Source organism: Penicillium odoratum (assembly GCF_028828045.1).
Source record: "Penicillium odoratum strain IBT 22623 chromosome Unknown utg000005l_segment0_segment0, whole genome shotgun sequence".
Classification (NCBI taxonomy): Eukaryota; Fungi; Ascomycota; class Eurotiomycetes; order Eurotiales; family Aspergillaceae; genus Penicillium; species Penicillium odoratum.
Window position 1 is genome coordinate 4,383,949 of NW_026643147.1, and position 21,250 is coordinate 4,405,198.

General features: G+C 49.0%; 9 protein-coding genes across 9 annotated transcripts; 4 read left to right on the forward strand and 5 right to left on the reverse strand.

Moving 5' to 3' along the window:
- Positions 1-1,727: 1,727 nt before the first annotated feature.
- On the forward strand, positions 1,728-5,111 carry N7520_007186 (putative translation elongation factor eEF-3; the record flags this gene model as incomplete). Its single annotated transcript, XM_057141120.1, has 2 exons — positions 1,728-4,845; positions 4,915-5,111. The coding sequence occupies 2 exons, from the start codon at positions 1,728-1,730 to the stop codon at positions 4,998-5,000; spliced, it is 3,204 nt and encodes a 1,067-aa protein (XP_056995126.1). The 3' UTR covers positions 5,001-5,111.
- A 106-nt stretch (positions 5,112-5,217) lies between these two features.
- N7520_007187 (acyl-CoA-binding protein) lies at positions 5,218-5,599 on the reverse strand (the record flags this gene model as incomplete). Its single annotated transcript, XM_057141121.1, has 3 exons — positions 5,218-5,328; positions 5,391-5,462; positions 5,513-5,599. 3 exons carry the CDS (start codon positions 5,597-5,599, stop codon positions 5,218-5,220), a joined length of 270 nt encoding a protein of 89 aa, XP_056995127.1.
- Positions 5,600-5,961: 362 nt separating this feature from the next.
- N7520_007188 (uncharacterized protein) lies at positions 5,962-6,341 on the forward strand (the record flags this gene model as incomplete). The annotated part of the gene is made up of 2 exons (XM_057141122.1): positions 5,962-5,979; positions 6,063-6,341. The coding sequence occupies 2 exons, from the start codon at positions 5,962-5,964 to the stop codon at positions 6,339-6,341; spliced, it is 297 nt and encodes a 98-aa protein (XP_056995128.1).
- Positions 6,342-6,713: 372 nt separating this feature from the next.
- On the reverse strand, positions 6,714-8,695 carry N7520_007189 (DEAD/DEAH box helicase; the record flags this gene model as incomplete). The annotated part of the gene is made up of 2 exons (XM_057141123.1): positions 6,714-8,402; positions 8,462-8,695. 2 exons carry the CDS (start codon positions 8,693-8,695, stop codon positions 6,714-6,716), a joined length of 1,923 nt encoding a protein of 640 aa, XP_056995129.1.
- Positions 8,696-8,895: 200 nt separating this feature from the next.
- N7520_007190 (uncharacterized protein) lies at positions 8,896-10,728 on the forward strand (the record flags this gene model as incomplete). Its single annotated transcript, XM_057141124.1, has 1 exon — positions 8,896-10,728. One exon carries the CDS (start codon positions 8,896-8,898, stop codon positions 10,726-10,728), a length of 1,833 nt encoding a protein of 610 aa, XP_056995130.1.
- A 469-nt stretch (positions 10,729-11,197) lies between these two features.
- On the reverse strand, positions 11,198-13,366 carry rscE (uncharacterized protein; the record flags this gene model as incomplete). Its single annotated transcript, XM_057141125.1, has 3 exons — positions 11,198-12,571; positions 12,627-13,207; positions 13,267-13,366. 3 exons carry the CDS (start codon positions 13,364-13,366, stop codon positions 11,198-11,200), a joined length of 2,055 nt encoding a protein of 684 aa, XP_056995131.1.
- A 478-nt stretch (positions 13,367-13,844) lies between these two features.
- On the reverse strand, positions 13,845-14,501 carry N7520_007192 (glutathione S-transferase family protein; the record flags this gene model as incomplete). Its single annotated transcript, XM_057141126.1, has 1 exon — positions 13,845-14,501. One exon carries the CDS (start codon positions 14,499-14,501, stop codon positions 13,845-13,847), a length of 657 nt encoding a protein of 218 aa, XP_056995132.1.
- A 2,412-nt stretch (positions 14,502-16,913) lies between these two features.
- On the forward strand, positions 16,914-17,267 carry N7520_007193 (uncharacterized protein; the record flags this gene model as incomplete). The annotated part of the gene is made up of 1 exon (XM_057141127.1): positions 16,914-17,267. One exon carries the CDS (start codon positions 16,914-16,916, stop codon positions 17,265-17,267), a length of 354 nt encoding a protein of 117 aa, XP_056995133.1.
- A 464-nt stretch (positions 17,268-17,731) lies between these two features.
- Positions 17,732-20,987, reverse strand: N7520_007194 (putative sister chromatid cohesion factor (Chl12); the record flags this gene model as incomplete). Its single annotated transcript, XM_057141128.1, has 3 exons — positions 17,732-18,149; positions 18,208-20,710; positions 20,768-20,987. The coding sequence occupies 3 exons, from the start codon at positions 20,985-20,987 to the stop codon at positions 17,732-17,734; spliced, it is 3,141 nt and encodes a 1,046-aa protein (XP_056995134.1).
- Between the last annotated feature and the right edge of the window lie 263 nt (positions 20,988-21,250).

A 21,250-nucleotide genomic window follows, 5' to 3' on the forward strand; every position in this document is an offset into this window, starting at 1 on the left:
GGTGAGGATTAGTTCGGCCCCATCCACTTTGCACATGTACCCCAGGTCAGGGACCAAGTAAAGAAGTGGTCCACAGCCCCCGAATTCAACTATAAATATCGAACTAAGGACACGCACAAAGGAAGTGACCTCTTTCTCGTACTTCTTCCCCGGTGGCGTCGGGACGAGTCATGCAAAGGGGAAAATAAGTCAAAAAATTGACAAATAATAATGCAAACTCTCTTTGGTTGGTATGTCTTCTAAATCCGAACACAGCGGTAAACTCGGCTGGGCTGCGACAATGAGCATTGAACAACCTTGGAATCCATGGAACTTTAAGAAAGTACCGTTTCTAGCAAGAAAAAAAAAAGTAAGGTTAAGAGTCCAGACCCACTGAGTAACCCGATCGGTTTTCGCCGGTTTTCGCGGGGGATAAGGCGATAAGTATAGTGGCTTAGCTGGAAGAGTTTTCATGATCCATGCACTTTGATCCGATGTACTCTGTACATAGATCATACAGGGATCATACTAGCACACATCAGATCAAATTTGAAAGTGTTCAAATTGTTCCAGGTTGAACGATAAGATAAAGACAAGAACTTGGGAGCGGTGAGCCAAAAAGCGGTGATGCCAGTATAAAGTGTACAGAGTACATACATGCTACAGTACTGGCCGATAAGCTGATTAATGGCTTTAATTACCTTGAAGTGGTCCAATACAGTAATAAAAAATTTAAAAAATTTGAAATTTTAAATTTTGGAAACTAAAAAAAGTCTACCCCTGCATGTCTACTCTGTATCCGAGCCCGTAGATCCTCCTACAAGAGGTGGAATAATGCAAAATAAAGTCACCTTTAATGATCATGCTTACGATACCCTCCTTTACATGTCTATTCAGCTGTGTCAGATTCCAGACCATCAGTTTGTTGTACCCGTGAAGATACAGTAAACCCCCAAAAATAAAATATAACAATTTGAGATTCATACGAACAAACTATAAGTTTTTTTCTATCATTTTCGATGTCGGAACCCTTGATTGGATATACCGCGCATAGCCCACGCCACCTGGTCATGAAAGTGGCGAACAACAGAATTTGGCAGCGGCCCATCTGCCCTACCGCCTATGCATTAGGGGCTATACAGATATAGACTGGTAGTAAATACTGCAGTAGAGGGTCTCAAGCCTATAGCCGGAAAATACCGTAAAAATCATATTCATAACCATAGAAGCAAAACCAAAGTAATAATTTTACTTAGGTACGGAGTAGAGTAGAATACATATCAGTACTGAAGCACCCCTCCTTCCTCAACCCGAATTTTTTCCTTTCCATTTGGGGGTAATTAACCAATTAAATTACAAGGATTGAGCATGAACCAATCGGAATCAAGTATAAATCACGCTAAACCCAAAGCAGCTGGGAACAAAAAAATTTTCGATTTCACACCTTGGGCGGCGAGAGGGCCACACGATAAATAATCTTGCCCCCCCTTCCGCCCCTCCTTCTCCCACTTTCCTCCATCTTGTTGTCTTTTTGAGGTCTGCCTCCTTGTTTTCTTTTTTTCCTTCTCTCTGCATAGACAGATAGAAGAAAAAAAAATAACCTCGCTCATCTGAACAGAGCGTTGCTGTGTCCTGAAGAATAGGCACAGCTTGGGTTATATCCGTGATACCCATAGAAAAGTCTTTCTTTTCGTTATCTTAATTTCTCTTTTTTTTCCTCCCCTCCTACCGTCAAAATTTCCTCCAAAATGCCTGCCGTCGATGTTTCCAAGGTCCCTGCTACCTCCAGCAAGGAGGTTGCCCAGTCTGTGGCCGTCCTCGAGGACTTGATCAAGAACCTCAACATTTCCACCAACGCCGAGGAGGTCAACGCCGCCGCCGGTAACCTCGCCACCCTCTTCAGCGGTCCTATCCCCGAGCAGACCCTGCCCGCCAAGGCCGCCGAGACCTTCAAGAAGCAGCTCGCTAACAAGAAGGATGCTGTTGCCCGTGAGCGTGCCCTCGAGGGCATCCGGGCTATTGCCTCCCACGGCACCATTGCCCCCGGTGTCGAGCCTCACCTTGCTGAGCTCCTGGGTCCCGTCCTTGCCGCCGTTGGTGACAAGGTCACCCCCGTCCGCGAGGCTGCCCAGAGCACCGCTGCTGCTATCGTCCAGGCCATCAACGGTAACGCCGTCAAGGCTATCGTCCCTACCCTCCTTGAGTCCATCTCCAACGCCCAGAAGTGGACCGAGAAGATGACTGCTCTCACCTGTCTTGAGCTGCTCGTCGAGTCCTCCCCCGCTCAGCTCTCCTACCAGGTCCCCAAGCTGATCCCCGTTATCTCCGAGGCTATGTGGGATACCAAGGGTGAGATCAAGAAGGCCGCTTACGGCACTATGGAGAAGGTCTGCGGTCTCATTGTCAACAAGGATATTGAGCGCTTCATTCCTGAGCTCATCAAGTGTATCTCCAAGCCTGAGAACGTCCCCGAGACCGTTCACTTGCTCGGTGCCACCACTTTCGTTTCCGATGTCACTGGTCCCACTCTCGCTATCATGGTTCCCCTGCTGGACCGCGGTCTCGTCGAGCGTGAGACTGCCATCAAGCGTAAGTCCGCTGTCATCGTCGACAACATGTGTAAGCTTGTCGAGGACCCCCAGATTGTCGCTCCCTTCTTGCCCAAGATGTTGCCCGGCCTGAACAAGAACTTCGACACCCTCGCCGACCCCGAGGCCCGTGAGAAGACCCGCCAGGCTCTCGACACCATCACCCGTGTCGGTCAGATTAAGGATGGCAAGATCCCCGAGATCTCCACCGCTGGTGACATCTCCACCGTCTCTGCTATCCTCAAGGAGATCCTGGAGCCCAAGTTCAAGGAGCGTATTGCTTCTTGCGAGACCATCATCAACTACGTTGCTGCCATCGCTGGTCAGCTCGTTGACGAGAAGGACGCCGATGCCACCATCTGGACCCAGAACGCCCTCCCTTACATCGTTGCCATCACTGGTGAGGAGGAGGCCAAGCCCATTGCCGAGGCCCTGCGTAAGCGTGCATCCCCCGATGCCGCTGCCGCTGATGAGGTTCCCTCCGACGAGGAGGAGGGTGTTGATCTCTGCAACTGCACTTTCTCCCTGGCCTACGGTGCCAAGATTCTGCTGAACCAGACTCACCTGCGTCTCAAGCGTGGTCAGCGCTACGGTCTCCTGGGCCCCAACGGTTCCGGCAAGACCACCCTCATGCGTGCTATCAACAACGAGCAGCTCGAGGGTTTCCCCAAGAAGGATGAGGTCAAGACCGTCTACGTCGAGCACGACCTGGACTCTGCCGATACCGAGCAGACTGTTATCGGCTGGACCGTCAAGAAGCTCAAGGAGGTTGGTCTCGACCCCGTCGAGTCCGAGGTTAAGGACAAGCTGGTCAACGAGTTCGGCTTCCAGGAGGCCCAGCTCGATGGTGCCATCACTGCCCTCTCCGGTGGTTGGAAGATGAAGCTCGCTCTGTGCCGTGCCGTCTTCGAGAAGCCCGATATTCTGCTGCTTGATGAGCCCACCAACCACTTGGACGTCAAGAACGTTGCCTGGCTTGAGGAGTACCTCAAGTCCTCCCCTTGCACCTCCATCATGGTGTCTCACGACTCCCGCTTCTTGGACAACGTCATTCAGCACGTTATCCACTACGAGCGCTTCAAGCTCAAGCGTTACCGTGGTTCCCTGAGTGAGTTCGTCAAGCGCGTTCCCTCCGCTCGCTCCTACTACGAGCTCGGTGCCGGTGACATGGAGTTCTCTTTCCCCGAGCCCGGTTTCCTTGAGGGTGTCAAGACCAAGTCCAAGGCCATCATCCGTGTCTCCAACATGTCCTTCCAGTACCCCAACACCCCCAAGCCCCAGATTCGGGACGTCACTTTCCAGGTCTCCCTGGGTTCCCGTATTGCCGTCATTGGTCCCAACGGTGCCGGAAAGTCTACCCTCGTCAACGTCCTGACTGGTGAGCTGATCCCCACCACCGGTGATGTCTACCAGCACGAGAACATCCGTATTGCCTACATTAAGCAGCACGCTTTCGCTCACATCGATAACCACCTCGACTCCACCCCCTCCGAGTACATCCAGTGGCGTTTCCAGACCGGTGAGGACCGTGAGACCATGGACCGTGCCAACAAGATCGTTACCGAGGCCGACGAGAAGGCTATGGACAAGATCTACAAGGTTGAGGGTACCCTCCGTCGTGTCATCGGTATCCACTCTCGTCGCAAGTTCAAGAACACCTACGAGTACGAGATCTCTTGGGCTCTGGGTGACAACATCGGCATGAAGTCCGAGAAGTGGGTTCCCATGATGTCCGCTGACAACACCTGGTTGCCCCGTTCCGAGATCATGGAGTCTCACTCCAAGCAGGTCGCCGAGGTTGATCAGAAGGAGGCCCTCGCCTCCGGTCAGTTCCGTCCCCTTGTCCGTAAGGAGATTGAGCAGCACTGCGCCAACTTCGGTCTCGACAACGAGCTCGTTTCCCACTCCCGCATGCGCGGTCTGTCCGGTGGTCAGCGTGTCAAGGTCGTCCTCGCCGCTTGCTCTTGGCAGCGCCCCCACGTCATCGTCCTGGATGAGCCTACTAACTACCTGGACCGTGACTCCCTGGGTGCTCTGTCCAAGGCCATCAAGTCCTTCGAGGGTGGTGTTATCATCATTACTCACTCCCGTGAGTTCACTGAGAACCTGACTGAGGAAGTCTGGGCCGTCAACGACGGTGTCATGCAGCCCTCCGGCCACAACTGGGTCCAGGGTCAGGGTTCTGGCCCCCGTCTTGACGCCAAGGGCGATGACGAGGAGGACAAGTTCGATGCTATGGGTAACAAGATTGTTGTTGAGAAGAAGAAGAAGCTTACTGGTGAGTTTTACTTTCCCTAATCCCCGGGATTTGTCTCTTGTGTGCATGATTGCTAACCTATGCTTCCAGGCTCTGAGCTCCGCAAGAAGAAGAAGGAGCGTGCCGCTCGCCGCAAGCGTGGTGAGGAGGTCTTCTCTGACGAGGATGACATCTAAGTCATTTAAGACGGGATTACTGTCTTTTTATGGAGTTTATGACTTTGTTTAATGAATTTCATAGTTGTTGATGAGGACAAAAATACATTTCATGCTGTTCAGACTTTCAAATGATTGTTTTTCCACGTAACTTCTGTAGTGTTTGTTTCAGTCTTGTTCAAGAACTGCTAGTTCCATTCAAGTTTATGTGACATGTATGCGTAATGCTGATCTTCCTCTAGAATCCATGCTTGGCCTTCAGCTCCTCGACGAGCTTAACGTATGCCTCCTTGGCTTCCTCCTGGGTCATGCCCTTCTTCTTCTCCCATGAATCCCACTTGTACTTCTCCTAGTGCAACGGGTGGTGTTAGAAGATAATCTATAACACAGAAATGGAGATAGGAGTAGTACCTTGAAATCAAAAGCACCAGGCCGAGTTGTGTTCACGTCACCGGTCGTTGCCTGCTTGAAGAGTGCGTAAAGCTTGAGGAGTCAGTATCGAGAACCAGGAAGACATAGCAGTGATGACATACCTCTAACAGCTCATCGTTTGTTGGCTTGGCCTTGAGGTTCTTGACGTCAAGAGCCGCTTGATCGAACTGCTCATCGATGGTAGACATAGTGAAGTTTTAGGTGATAGGAAAGCGTTGAGTTGAGGTTGTTGAATGGCGGGGTTTGTAAGGAGAGAGATTTGCTGATATGGTCTACCCCGCTATGCCGAGACTTATGTCAGCATACAAGCTTTGTACACGAACTGGTCAGTTTTCATACTTCTAAGAGTACTCCGTACGCCCTTAAGGTAGTCAACTTCTCACTGTTCTTTTCTTTGTTTCACATCTTCCTTTCAACCCGAGGTCGGAATGATCGGCATCACTGATAGGGTCAGTTCTCTATTCCGACGGTTACAATATCCCCCATACTCACAACAGATAGAATAATCCTGAGCACAAAGCTGAGGAAAATCGTCCTACTGTCAGTCAACATGGTCAATTCGGATAGTGTTATTGTGTCACCTACACGATCAAATCAAATTTCTTATACAATCTGAGGAGCCAGGATCCTCCCAACCCTTTGAATCACCAGTTAATCCCACTCGATGAAAAGCTCCTTATCCTGGGAAAGCAGCTCCTTCGGAGATCCGACTACCTCGAAATCAACACTGAGAGGTACAGAACTTTTACTCGCGACCTCGCATCCTTGCAAGCCGGATATGACAAACAGGGTAATAAAAATGAGCCCAACGCTATGAATGATTGGTTGCAGGATATGAAGGGACATGCCCAGAAATTGAAAATGAGCTTAGAACAGGATGAGGCCGAAGTCAATGCATTGGAGGATCAGTATCAACGAGGATTTCCATGATCGGTGAGGTATATGCCTGCCTGTACTGAGGGCATTCTGATTCCGCGAAACCAATTCCCAGTCTTGGGGGAGTCTGATCCCATCTGAGCTGGGGCAGTGGGTAGCTAGCAAGGCTATTGACTTTTGACTCTGCAGCAAGAGTGGAACTCTAGTTTGATGTGTTCTGATGCATGCAAGATCCCGAAAGTTTCAGTAACCGCAGCCCCTCACCGTTGTGCTTATCTGCATAGGATCTAGATATACTCCAGTCATGATCGCAGTGTAAATTCGAATGATATCGAATGATTGTTAGTAATTACGTTTTGCTTTTTTATTCATTGATACATTACATTGTCAGTCTCTAGGTAGAGAAATGATAAATTACACTGTATATCAGCCTTGTAACGGCCCAACCTTAACATCAGTTCGCCTTTGCAACTCATCCAGCTCATCTTGTTTCCGTTGCAGCTTCCGTTGCTTGACCGCGATTTCCTTGAACCGTTTCTTGCCCCCGAACTTCAGCTTGGTGATAATATCAGTCGCTTGACCGCGTGTCAGATCTCCAACCTGCAGGTTCCCATCTCGGATCCGGGCTTTGTTCAGCATTGCGATCTGCGCTGCTGTGGCTGGGCTTTGTCGCCAGGGTTGCCGTGATGAGATATATCGCTTCTCAAACTTGTTGCCAGCATATGTATCAGCTGCGCGGACAGCAGTTTCCAAGTCTGGCCCTGATGCAATCAGCCGTGGACGGGTGAATTGAAGTTTCTCGGACGTTGGGTCGTTGAATTTCATGACGTGGTGCACCGCGAATACGTCTTTCTTTTGCTCAATAGTCAACCACCCAGATGATTCCGATAGTAAATACTTCATATTGTCCACCCGAACCCAGGAATTTTGGCTCAGCGACCTGATATGTCTCTCAGACTGCGTATCTTCCAAAAGATCGTAGACACTGTCGTATTTGGTGAACTTAATGTTCATGTTTCCATCTGGTTCATCCTGGGGTTCTGTATGTAGTTCCAGGTTGCTCTCTTTCTGGCCTTCTCGGATATCTTTCATACTGGTTTTGTCTAGGACTTCATCGGGGTGGAGACCAAAGAGCGTCGGGGTTGAAAGGACGCCAGTTTCCAATGCAGCAACCATGTCAATAATGTGACAGTCCTCCTTTCCGGGGAACAGACGTAACCCCCGCCCAATCATTTGAATGAGCAGGTTTCTGGATCGGGTAGGTCGCGCTAGGAGCACGCAATCAATGTTTGGAATATCAGTGCCCTCCGTGAATAAACCACAATTCAAAAGGACTGGAAATTCTTGATTTTTAAAGGCATCAAGTTGCTCTGACCGGACATTTTTATGTGTGGTGGCTGTGATGTAGCGAGCATCAATGCCGTGCTCACGAAACGTCGCAGTAAGCTGTCGGGCATGTTCGACGTCCACACAAAAGACCAGGGTGGATTTCCGGCCCTCCGCATTGGCCATCCATGCTCGGACCGTGATATTGTTAGCATTGGTTGTGTTGACCGCTTGTGAAAGTGAGCCCAGAGCAAAGTCACCAAACTTGTCCTTTTTGACACCTGAAAGATTCACTTGTGACTTGACCGTCGTGAAGACCGCATTGGCCAGCCAATTGTCACCGATCATGTCAACATAGTCTTTGTGATAGACAATGTGATCAATGGCGGCGCCGAGTTTTAGCCCGTCGAATCGTGAAAAGGTCGCGGAGACTCCAACAAGCACCGGGGCGTTGGGGGTGGGTTCGTTCAGTCCGAAATAACCCAGAACCTCGCGATACGATCGTGCCACAATGTGGTGTGCTTCGTCCACGAGAATGAGTTTGAACGCTCTAGGATCGAATTTGGTGACACGTCCTCGGGAGAGAGTTTGTACGGACGCGATGATAATGTCGCCATGTCCGCTGGCTACATTTTGTCCCATCTCAACCTCCACAACCTTGTCGGGGTATGCAATTCTACAATGCTTCGCTGCTTGTTCGACCAATTCGCGTCGGTGGACAATAATCATAGTTTTTGTTGCTGTCGCATCGTGTGATGGAATTCGGTTGATGAGTTGCGTGAATATGACCTTTGGAGAACGGATCAGTATGGCTTTTTTTTTGGAATGGTGAAGATAACTCAACCAACCGTTTTCCCTGCGCCGGTAGCTAGTGATATTCCGAGACGTCGGTGGCCCTCGCCTAGGTACTTAAGTACCGATTGGATACTTTCCTCCTGGTAGTCACGGAGAACGATTGACCTGGGCGGAGAAAGAGTGGCGTTGAATCGCACATTGTACCAGCAATGTGTAATCGCACATCTTCTTGGTGGTCTCCTACACCTCGAGATCGAGAGTAAGCCAAATTTGCGAACGAAATCCATACAAGAAAAGAATGTAGTGAAGTTGAAGCTTGACATGAAAGGTCACAAACAGTGCAAACATCCTTATCGATAAGACGGCGGAGCTTCGGCTTTCAACTTTTCTCGACATTCAACACTGAACCCTCATCTTATCTCGCAGACGTGGCTGTGATGTTCTGTCTCCAGTTCGCTCTGCGCTGCGAGTCTGCGAGTCTCCCATGATGAGCAGCATCTCTTCTTTCCAACCCGACAACTCTGACGACTCTGATTTCTCCCTCGAGCCCAATCGTGGGCGGCAGCAGCGGCGCTCTAACTCTCGATTTGAATCCTACAGCCTCAAATTTCCAGTTTCCCAAGATCATAGTCCATCACAGGATCATGCAAATTATAAAACGGAGCGGGGAGGGGGGAACGAAGATGAACCAAGTTCGCAAAACCGATGGGAACAACGCGATGCGCTTCTCGCGGATTTGAACGAAAGCTCCTTGGCTCAATACACCACGCTTTTCGAACAAGTCGAGAGCGAGATATTATCCGCCAAGTTCACAGAGACTAACGAAACGTATACGGATGCCCAGAATGGTTCAATCGCCTGGACATCAACCGAAAAAGCACTACTCTTCAAACTCCTAGACAGGAACGGCAAGAATGGAATCAAGCAGATTGCCGCCATTCTGGGAAGCAAGTCAGAATTGGAAGTGCTGGATTATCTCAAATTGCTCCAGCGTGGCTTAGAAGGCCAGCATCTCTTGGATAGACAACTCAAAACAATAGTCATGGGTGATATTCCCGCTGCTATGGAAGTCAGCAAGGAATGTTGCGCCGAGCTAGATAAATATGCACGAGTACTGGCAATGAGAGAGGACCTCGACCTGGAGTTGGCGTGTCGAACAACCTACGATGAAAACGCGATTATTGCCGATGCCCAGGCCAGGAAACTTGTTGCAGAAGAAGTGAATCCTCCCCTACGAGGGAGAATCGATCTCGCTGCGAATTTATTGCATGTACCAGGCTGGACACAGCTCTCTGAGACGTTTTTCATGAATTTTGGCGGCTCAAGATCCGAGGATTGCTGGAGTAACGTCGTTCAATCAAGATCAGAGTCCCCCGCTTTGTACGGTGAAGCTCTCATGGACTTCTATGCTCTGACAATGAGCGTAACTCGCCGATTGATTCAATCCGCTATTTTCTTTGCCATGTCACGTCTCAATGGTCTACATGCAATGGGTAGAGAAAGAAGAAGACTTATTCGAAAGAGAGATGTGCGAGCTGCCCTTGACGTGTTAAATATGAAACCTGACCGAGCTGGCTTCTTTGTCGATGTTGCGCGTCGAAATCGTCTGGTCATCACAGATACCGTGGATGGCGAGGAACAGGTTGTTAGCTACGATGAGGCTGAGGAAATTCTCCAGGAGGATGAAGACTCCAGCTCTGACTCCGATCAAGATGATATCGCAAGTGGATTGGAAGAAAATGACAGCGAGACTAAATCGGATGCTGTGAATTCAGAGCACGCTCCACTTCCGTCCTCTCCACCTACATTCCCCACGGCCACGTGGGACAAGATACCCCTGGACCTCGAAGAAGAGCATGCAAACCTCCTTGACCGAGAAATGAGTCGCCGCGAAGAAATCAACCTATGGTGTCTATTGGAGGAGCCCGTGCCATCTCATCTTCAGCATTCTCTCATTCCAGAAAACGAAACAGAAACAGATACGCTTGCGCGAAGGCCTCCAAGTGAACGCAAGTCAAGGGAGGATCTGGTTGACTGGCGTGACCGAGTTCTCTACCGAAGTGAATGGGAAGAGTACGGGGATGGTATTCAGGATCTCGAAGACGAGCTGGCTGAGAACCGACGGAAAAGGCGATGGGATATGTATGAGGAAGATTTACTGGAAGAGGAATCTGAAGAGAAAACAAAAAGACCAAGAAGAATAAGAAATCGAAGAAAAAGAAGACCTCGGGTCCTTTATCTGTCGAAGTCATCCAGATTGATGATTCATCTGACGATCCTGGAGACGCAGCGGAGGAAAATGAAGGTCCAAATGAAATGAGCGAGGACCTTATGAATGTGGATGAACCCAGCTGTCCTCCAAATGTTGTTGAGGCTGCGCTCTCTGAGCCTGCAGAATACTTATCCTAGTACCTCTTTAAGCATGGAAATAATGTATATACCCCAATTGAACAGCCTTTTACATGCAAACAAATACTACGCAATAACACAAGAAGCATTTCTATCATGGATATCTGATTGGAGAAAGAATAAACATTTATGAAAATAGGATACAAAACCCTTATCCTCAATGGATCCATCTCCTTGGAAAGAAAAAAAAATAGAATAAAACCTAAACTCATCAGGTCTTGCAGGGAAAATCAACTCAAACTCCAGCAGATAATAGAGAACTGCGCCTTTTCCTAGCCAAAAAAAAAAAATCAAAAGATTCATAAACACCACCAGATCAAAGTGCCCTCCCGCTCTCACTTCTCCGCACATGGGATATCGTACATGCATTGAGGAAGAAGTTACAGTTCGAGGGTTTTGAAATCAGCACCTGTCTCAGCGCTCAAGGGCTGAACACCAGCACGGGCGTCTCCGCCAATGGGCTGGAAGTTGTAGTGGTTACCAATACCAGCATTGGCGGCACTCGCGAGCATAGTGTTGGTGTGCTCGCTGGGACCCTGGAGACTGACGGCCTGCAAAGCATCCTGTGCCTCCTTGACGCGCTTCTTGAAAGCCATGCGGTCCAGGAAGAGCTGCTGGCGTGCCTGTTCCAGCTCCCGACGCTCAACTTCGATGATCTCCTCCATCTCGTTGAACTGTTGCAACTTGAGCTCGAACTTCTGCAGAGTTACGTTTACCGCAGCTCCAACCAACCGAGTCATTTCACGCTCTTCGTGTGAAGCAAGAGCACTGGCGCGGGCAGCAGATGCTGCCAGAGTAACGGTGGCCAGCGACTCCTTGGGCTTCTCAGCCTGCTCAGCTTGGCGTATGGGATCAACATCCATCGAATCTTCAGCCTTGACTGACTCCTCGCCCTTGCCATCTCCCTTCTCCAGCTGACTGCGGAGCTCCTTGCGGATCTCCTCGACAGTACGGCCGGCGGCGGCGGCAGCCACCGTGGGCTCTGCCATCTGAGCCAAATATGCAACCACAGAAAGCACGGGGTTCTCTGTCGCACTGATCGGCTCCCGACCGGGGCCGGAGCGAAGATCAGGCAAGTCTTCAAGGTACTTGTCTTCAATCTCCAACTGCAAGAACTTCATCACACACTCCTCACTAGTCCGAGTACCCACGTGGTTGGCAATCTGCTCCCAGTTGTCATCAAAGCTCTCCAAGGCCTCCAGGAGCAACAGCAGCTCAGAGTCCGACCAGGGCGCATCCTTGTCAGGCACGTGGGTGTGTGCTTTATCCTCCAGCTTGACGAAGTCTGAGGCGTTATGGCTGGAAGGCATACGGCCTTCGAGGAAGCAGTTAGGGCACATGTCATATTTTGTGTTCGGGGCGTTGGCATTGGCTGAGGTTGGGGCAGCCTTGGCATAATGGAACCGAAGTCGTGTGCAATCAATACCGCAAGAAAAGCAGTGAGACTTCTTCCGAGACTCTTGAGACTCGGTTCCGTTCGTGTCGCCGTTAGTTTGCTTTTCCTTGTCCGAGAATGGGGTCACGTCCTTGCCCTTGTTATCGTAGATATTACGGCGGAGGTCGAGACTGAGATCGGCCTTAATTGCGGGAGTAGCAGAGGCGGCGCGATCGGTTGCCGGGAGAGGCTTGCCAGAAGAGACTGAAGGGTGGGGGCCGGGCTGGAAGGGTTGCAAGCCACGAGGAGTGTCTGCAATAATACGGAAGTGGCCGGTAAATGGCGGGCCAATGTTGGATGGTCGAGTTTGAGGGTCAACCTTGGAGGATTTTTTAGCAGGCCTAAAAGAGAGAAGATCGCGAAGCAGTTCTTACCTGGTAATTGATCAAACCCCACTGCTCCAAGAACGAGTGAATCCGCATAATCGCACAGACATCACCAGCAAGATTGCGACGGCAAGCGGTCACAGTCAAATATTCGATAGGGTTCAATCGGTAGGTGTTGATCATGAAATCACGGTAGTCCTTGTATGTAGCCGGAGTCTTGCTGCGGTTTCGGCCATTGAAGAACTCTGCAAGTGCCTTCTTCTCGATTTTGTTGATGGTGTTCATATCGAACCAGCTAGCATAGCTGGGGAGAATGATGGCGTGTGTTTGTACAGCAAGGTGGTTACGGGCAGAAGCCTCTAAGGATGACTTGGTCGGTGCGGGTTGGTCTTCACCCACAGCATCTTCAAGACCCTCGGTGGCATCAGCGGGGGGTTGCGACTCTCCTGCAGCATCCTCCAAGCCCTCTGTATCGCGCTTAGCGTCTGTCTCGGTACCACCCATCTCCTCGTCCTCCGGCTCAGCATCGCCATTCTGGGGTTTAGGAGAAGCAGGAGCATCGAGGGGGTTATCAGATCCGGCGGTTTTCTCAGCCTTCTTCTCGGGCGACTCCTGGCGTGATTGCGCCTCTGTTGTTTAGTGAGCCACTGAGATTCATTTTAGGGATGGTTGGAGAGGGGCAAATTACCAGAGCCACTTGCAGCGTGGGATGCATCCGCAGCAGCGTCCGATCCAGTCATAGACTGGACATTCTCCGACGCGGCAGGGTTGACTGAAATGTCATCCATGATGATTCAAGCAAAGAAAGCAGCTATCGCGGGCGATAGAAGATCGACTCCTTGTCTGTCGAGCGCAGTCGTTTGCACAATGCAACGGGTTACGCGTTGTTGATAACGAATTTAGCTAAAATAATTGGAGAGCAAATGACCCAATCTGATGGTAAATCAGGGGAAGGGGATGATTGGACCGGGTGCTGGATCAATGGGGAAGAGTAGGTGGGTGTCGCGACACGGAAAACTCGCGGTTTCGCCAAGACTGGCTTTGACCGCCTAATATGAAAACGGCTTAGCGTAGTTATCTACTTCATCTTCATCTTTCATATCTTCCAGATGTCTACGATCATCACTTGGTTAAGGGGAATGTTCTTTGCAGGTCGCTTGGAGTATATTGATTGTATTTTAATTTGATATAAGTGAATCGTTTCATCTGGGCAGGAGATGATTTCCTTTGTCTATGGCACATGCCATCCTAGACTTGGACCCTTTCTTAACGACCTGCCGCTGCCATCACCTCGTCGCGTTCCTTCATGGCTTTTGCAATGGCCGAACGAGCCAGCTGGCGATTTAGCCAAGCATTCAAATTCGGGTAGTCCTTCTCCAGGTCGATTTCGAATAGGGCAGTAACTCGGTACCATGGAATAAAAGCGAGGTCGACATAGCTGAACTTCCCGCCAACAAGGTATTCCTTATTGGCTAACTCACGGTTGAGTACACCGGAGACGCGGCGAATCTCATTCACGTAGCGATCCTTGGCACTCTGGATCTTCTCCGAGTGGTAGAGGGTGAACCACACGGCTTGGCCGAAGTAGGGGCCCTGACCGGACATCTGGAAGTGTAGCCATTGTTTGGCGAGGAAATAATCCTGAGAGCCAGCTGCAAAGCTAATCTTGTGGTCTTTGTCATATTTCTCCACCAGATACTCCAAAATAGCGCCGGATTCCCACAGAGTGATGCCGGTGTTGGGGTCTTCTATTGCTGGGACGCGGCCGTTGGGGTTGACAGACTCATAGGGCTCTTTCTTCAGATCAGACAGAGCAACGTTCTTGGGATTGTAAGGAATTCCAAGCTCTTCGAGGACCATGACCACCTTCCAGGGATTGGGGCCAGGTCCGTGGCCATACAGAGTAATAGGTTTGAGAGACATTGTAATTTGGGATAGGTTGCAAGTCGAAAGTCAAGTGTGAAAGATCTTTGGTTAATACTTGGAAGAGAAGGTACTTGAGCGCCATTTTTAAAGCTGAAATTGTGATATCCTGCAGATATCGCCCCCTTTGTTCATGGGATGACCCGATTATTCATGTCGCTCGGCACTCGGGAATGCTGACAAATGACAGATTGGTGAGCTTTCTCCGATCTTCATGATGACTGATGAGCTTGGGGAATTCAGGAGCATCAGATCACTCAGTGGCCTAAGCTTGACGCGAAAGTTATTTGTTGCCATGGGTTCAGTTAGATTTAGATGTATGGGGTTGTCAACAGAGTACTAACGTACTTCACGGGCGGGTGGGGCCACACACGGGCGAGTGGGCCAACCTCAAACACCATAGTATATAAATGCGATATTTACCACTCAACTATCTCAACAACGCCATTTTAATCTATTCCATTACTTGCTGATAGATATTACCAAAAGTTAAGAGAAGTTTCTACTAATTTCGAATAAACAGAACTCTTGTATTATCACGATACCGAAAATTAGATCGTCAGACAATGAGATATATATTCCAGTCATCAAGTCAAGAAAATTGTCATAACTCCATGAAGGGACTATATGTAGATGTAGCTATCATATAGAGAGAACTAGACTTTAAGAAAGCAAGCTACTACAGACCACAATGTTCTTGTTGAGATAATGAGCCAGCTGTAAATTATCTCATTCACTGTGGTCTACCGTACGTTTTAGATGTATGGGTCAGTTTTCAGTATCAGTCAACTGGTCCAACTATCCGCAGATCAGAATTGATGACATTCATCCAGGACGCGGGGTAGCACTGACACGACAACGCACTCAATATCTTTGTTTTACGAAAAACTCCATGTCGTGGTAAGCTAAAAGAGCGAAAGTGTAGACAATTTGATGGATCGAAATTCTATCATCGTATATGCAAATGCCTTGTCTGCATCTAACACACTTCAAAGAGTCATCTCTTAGTTTGGAGGGCGTGGTTACTAATATTGACTCACGATGATCTGACCAATCAGAAAAAGAAAGGTCCGATACCAAAATGTGGTTTTTGACATTCACCTTATTCAGGATTTTTTTTCAAAGTGCAAATGTTTACTAGCAAATTTGCCTCAATCAGGTGTCATTGAGTTATGGTCGGGCTTAGCATCGGAGTAAAAAAATCAACCTTCGGACTAACCGTCGGAGTAGATGTCGGACTAGGTAGCTGGCACCACGTGTTCTGGCGTCAGATTCTAGATTTTCTTAATTTGAATTCACCCAATGAACTATGATTGGAGCTTCCACTTTTTACTCGAAATTTGGAAGTACCTGGGCAATGACAAACATCCCGTTTAGCCTAAGCAAATCGACATCATGTACGTTTAGCATACATCATGTCGTATTTTTCTATGAAAAGGTTCTGGCCGGTAGTATGGCCGCTGGTAGCCGCGACCAAGTTTCTATAGAGACCCATATTACGGGAACATGTGGAGGCTCTGATGAAAATTTCTTTAGCGGATGGATTTTAACGGGAAGTGGAGTCGCTTTGATTCAAGGGAGCATAGGGTATACGAATGATCACATGGATGCTTGATTCCTAAGCTTCAATGACGACAAGAATAAATTTACTAGGCTGCCATAAAGCTTAGGCATCAGCGTGGCTCATTTGAGCCTAAGACGTATGAGTCAATAGACCAGGTAGGCTTAATGCCGCGCAAGCTTTCAACACGATCGCGCCCTTTCGTGTTGGTTGGAAGAGGGTCCAGAACATAAGGGTGGACGATCAGGAATTTAGCGCCCAATGTCGACTACCGAATGAGGAGCCCGCAGCATCGGGCTCACCAATTAGGTTTAGGCTCGAGGCTCATGGCCTTACTTCTCTATAGTAGAGGATGCTTACTGGACGCCCTTTCTTACTTAGGGGGAATTGGTCGTCTAGTTGCCTTCGTATACCGAGTCAGAACAGCCGAAACTGTAAAGGAATAATTCGAGTAAAATTGAGGTCTATTGTAGTCTACAGTTTCGGGTTTGGGTTGGAGTTTTCTTTTCAACGCCGAGATCTAGTCCGATGTGAAGTCCGAAGCCGCGGGTCTCCACCATCCGCTTACTCTGACGTCGATTCCAGGCTTCAAGGAGTATTTTGAGCTTCGACTCATGATGATGGGCTCGGACATGTGGGTCTGAGGGGTTTTTATTAGATTTTTTTTTATAATCTTTTCTTTTCTTTACTTCGGAGTTGAATCTATATAAGACCACTTATCCTCCCCAAACAAAATGACATTTCCAATCCATCAAAACACAAAGATCTATCTTCATCTTCATATATCCAGCTTCAACTTGAACTATCTCACCATCTCACCTTCAAACAAACCACCAACAACCACCATCATCATGAACCTCCTCTCCCTTCCCGCTCGCCAAAACGCAGCTCTTCCAGAAGACCCTGAAATCTGGCCCATCGTCAAAGACTTCATCAAGGAGAAGCTTAAGAACCGATCCAGCGCTTCCTCAAACAAGAGCTCTACCAACACATTCTCTGAGAATTCCTCAATTCATTCCACCGTTTCCAACGCAACGACTCTAAAGGAATCTGTGGCTGGCAACAAGAAGAAGTGGTACTCATTGAGTCCCAAGTCCAAGATTATCTTGACTTCAGACCACAAGTACATCAAGGATTCCGACAAAAAGGCTGCTGTCGAGGCCGTGCACAACCAGGCTGTTGCCAGCTACCTCACCATGCGCTAAGCTCCTCTATACGTCCTTGGCGCCTGCCATACAACCTCCAACCTCGACGTTGATCCATCTCGTCGATCTCTCTCTTTTTTCTCTCTTCTGCTTCTTTTGCACGAGCCTTGCCGCTTTGACGACGACACGACTTGAATACTTATAATAATCTACGACTGGCAATTTCCGATGTTTTACTGGTCATTTGGGATGGACTTAATGGGATGAAGATGCTTTCATCTTCTCGATTCACAAAATTATAAGGCGTTGGAAATTGATAAACTATGTTTTTGTCACCTTTACTCTCATTTCATCATATTTAGTTAGATTAAGCAACATTTATCTTCTAAAAATTCTGTCGATAGTATATTTAGAAGGGATATTAACAGAACATTGAAATAGAAACATTTTAACATTAACCTACGCGCCAAGTACAACATTTGAACGCCGTTGACCTACATCCCAAGAGACAAGCGTAAATCGTCTCACAGCCCAGTCAACAGCTCCCCCATGGATATTGGCTTCCGCACCGCATTGGAAAATCCTTCATGGAAAGTAACCCAAACTTTGCGGCCGGCTTTCGAGCCTTCATCCATGTGATTCGGACCCCCCGATTCCGTTGACTCGGTGGTTTCCTGGACCACCCGTCCAAAGAAGTCCCGCTTGACGAGGTCTTCTCTGATTCGCTGGGCTACGTCACCTTGTTGTTCGGCAGCGGATTTAAGTGCTGCCCTTGCACTCTTTGCCGATGCGCTTAGGACGTCGGATTGCTTTCGCATGGTCTCTTTGAGATATTCCTGATTTAAGGCTTGACGCACCGCATAACGAACGGGTGCATTACCGTTGGAGGTTGCCATTGAGGTACCTTGAATTTTTGAGAATGTCACGAGCGAGTCAACGGGCCTGTTATGATCTGTTAGTCTTATGTATTCTATGCGTATGCGACAAGGGTGTCACTTACGGTTCCATTCGGTAAGCCCATCCACCATGACTTCCGCCTTCGTTTTCCACTCGGACTTGCTCGAATGTCACACCCATACCGCCCATCACTCGAACCGTAGACTGGACAAGGACACGCTCTGATTCTTTGCGGACAGTAGCAGTGCTCCTCGATTCACCAGTGCCACGTATAATGACTGGCTTGATATCTGGAGATAGCATACGGATCAGGTATGGCACCAGCTCAATAATCACATTATCAGGGGACCGGAACAAGCGAACAAGCGGCGCTGAAAAGGAAGAATGAAATCCAGTCAAGATAGCCCGGTTCTGCTTCTGCGCCTCGAAAGCCGCAAAGTCTGCTTTGGGTCCTGAAAATGGATGCTCCTCTTCAGCGTCGTCGTCATCCTCATCCTTATCATTAGCTTCAGTCTTGCCACTGGCGGTTGCAAAAAGATGGTGAAACCCAAGCACCGATTGACTCATATACGGATATAATTCCCACTCTTGAGAGGCATGTACCTTGGAAGAGATCGAGTCGTGGAAGTGGAGCCATTCATAGGCGGCGTTCGGTTTGGAGAGGAAGGTATCATCTTGGTATTGTTGGAAGGGGTAAGAGGCAAAACAGTCGTTCACACACCGGTCATGTTCGCCGCTAGAATCAATCATCTCCCGTAGACGATTGATGCCATGTCGTTTTCGCAAATCGGCCACACCGACTGGGATCCGGCTATTAGGGCCGTTGAATTGATCCTGGAAGGAGTCTCTACCGACAGGAGCATCTGTGAATCCTGCAGCCTCAGTGAAGACACGATTCACGATCTCACGAACACCTCCGCGGCTCATTTCTTTGGAGAATGAACCACCTTCCGTTGACGCGCTCAAAACCCGCTGCTCCAGCCAGTTCCGAGTCAATCGCAAAGAGTCCATACGTTCGTTTCGAAGCTTGTGCGCTACTCCCTCGGCGGCAACAAGCACACTCCGAATATCGCCCTCGGCAGACCCTGAATTCTTAGAGTTGCGCTGTCTTCGGGCTGATAATCCCCATGCAGCCTCGCAAAGCCTTCGGGCTGCATCACTGTCACAGGGGATACCCTCTCGGACAAAAATGCTCTTGACTCGCTGCACGACATTCTCCAATGGCGCTTGACGAACATGAATCATTTCAGCAATGGATGAGGCCCTCAAGGGCCGAAGACTGGGGTGGTACAAATCGTTGCAAACAAGAATCAACGGTCGGAGAAAGCGGAAGGTGTCTCCCTTGCGTTTCTTGCCGTATTGACCACCATTTTCGGTAGATCGATTCGAGTTGCGCTGATCAAGTACCACCAGGTCGATAAGGGCTTTCATGAATCCACCCTCGCCGCCACTGCCAGCTCCACCGACGACACCGTCGACCTCATCCACCACAACGCAGACAGGTTTGGCGGCCCGGCGTACCTTGTTCTCGCCGATCTCGACATTTGAGCCCTTGACATTCTCCGTTCCCAGTGCGTCTCGAATTCGCCCCTTGACCACGTCCCTACTGCGTTCATCACTTGCATTGATTTCAAGTACTTCGTAGCCGGCCTGCTTGGCACACACATGTGCTAGGGTAGTCTTTCCCAACCCAGGCGGTCCACTCAATAAGAGAACTTTCCTGTGCATGCGTTCCTCGTTGTCTTCTTGGTCCACTTTCTTCTTGCGGGAGCGAGCCAGGCCAGGGAACACGATCGGTTCCCAAGCTTTTAGCCAATGCAGCACCGAGCGATGAGTACGTTCATCACCAATAAGATCTGTGAATTTGCGAGCGCGATACTTCTCAGTCCACATCATGGAGTCAAGCTTATTCTTTTTCGCGTCTCCTTCGTTCTTTTCAATGGAAGCCTTGACTGGAGGCGGTAGAGGAAGCTTTGAAGTTCTCATATCTTTTGCTGCGTCGTCCAATAACTTGTGGATTTCAATTCCATAGTAGCTCTTCTTCGCTTTTCCAGGCTCTGTTTCAGATCGGCTAGCGATCATTTGCTCATATGAAACAGAAGCCTGAGCTGTCTTCAGAGGAATGGTATGTATCTTCCCGTTGCATGTTTTGATCTGGAATTTTTTCGGGGCAGGTCGAGATGTCATTTCCAATTGGGGATTCAAAGTCGTGGACGCGAATTCTGTCGGTTGTGGTGCACTAGCGAAACTCTGTGGCTGCTCTGACAGCCTGGGGCTCGAGAACCTCTCCGTTTCGATATGCTCTGGCAATTCAAAGTGGCTCTTCAATTCCTGGTCTTGAAAAGCGGTAAGATCTTCATCGTCGTCTTCGTCGTCATCGACAAATCCTCCTAGAATTCTTTGACGCTTAGGCTCACCCGCTTGTGGATTTGCAACTTCCGCGGCTTTTCTTTTCTGTGCATCGCTAGCCGCTGCAGCACCAGGGGATGATATAAACGGCATTCTCGCCGTTGGAGGTGAGGACGGAAGAGATGGCAATAGAAGATTCCGACTCGGCGCATGCGTACTTGCTCGAGGAGTTGCGGCGGAAGCTTTGGTCGGAGTATCTACAGTCGGGTATATTAGGGCCAAGGTTCACACTTAACCAGTCTAGAGGTGCAAACCTGGTCTGATATCGTCGTCACTGCGAAATATATCCGATAAATCCCAAGAACGGTGTTGAATCACGACTTTATTGCGGGTCTGTTCCACACGGTGCTGGTGGATTGCCTCGATGTCGTCGGAGAACGACTCAGATGGTGGATTGAACGTAACAGGGCCTTCCGAGTGAAGTTGAAGGGCGGGATCAAACGAGGAAAGAAAATTCGGCGATGATGGAAGCATCCAAGCGTTTGGTGATCATTTCATGAAGGTTGAGACTGGGGATTAATTGGTGATTCCCCTCTGATAGGGAAGACGCGCCGACGCGCGCTGGGGACCACGCTAAACCTATTCAGGTGATTTGGACTTTTCTACTTCAATTTTTTATATTTAAAAGGATTTTCATGATGAAATGAAAGTGATATTGATCGTAAGGACTGAGAAATAATTCATATATATTTCTCATGATATTTTGTTCTTTTTACCGAGGACTATACTTTTGAAGT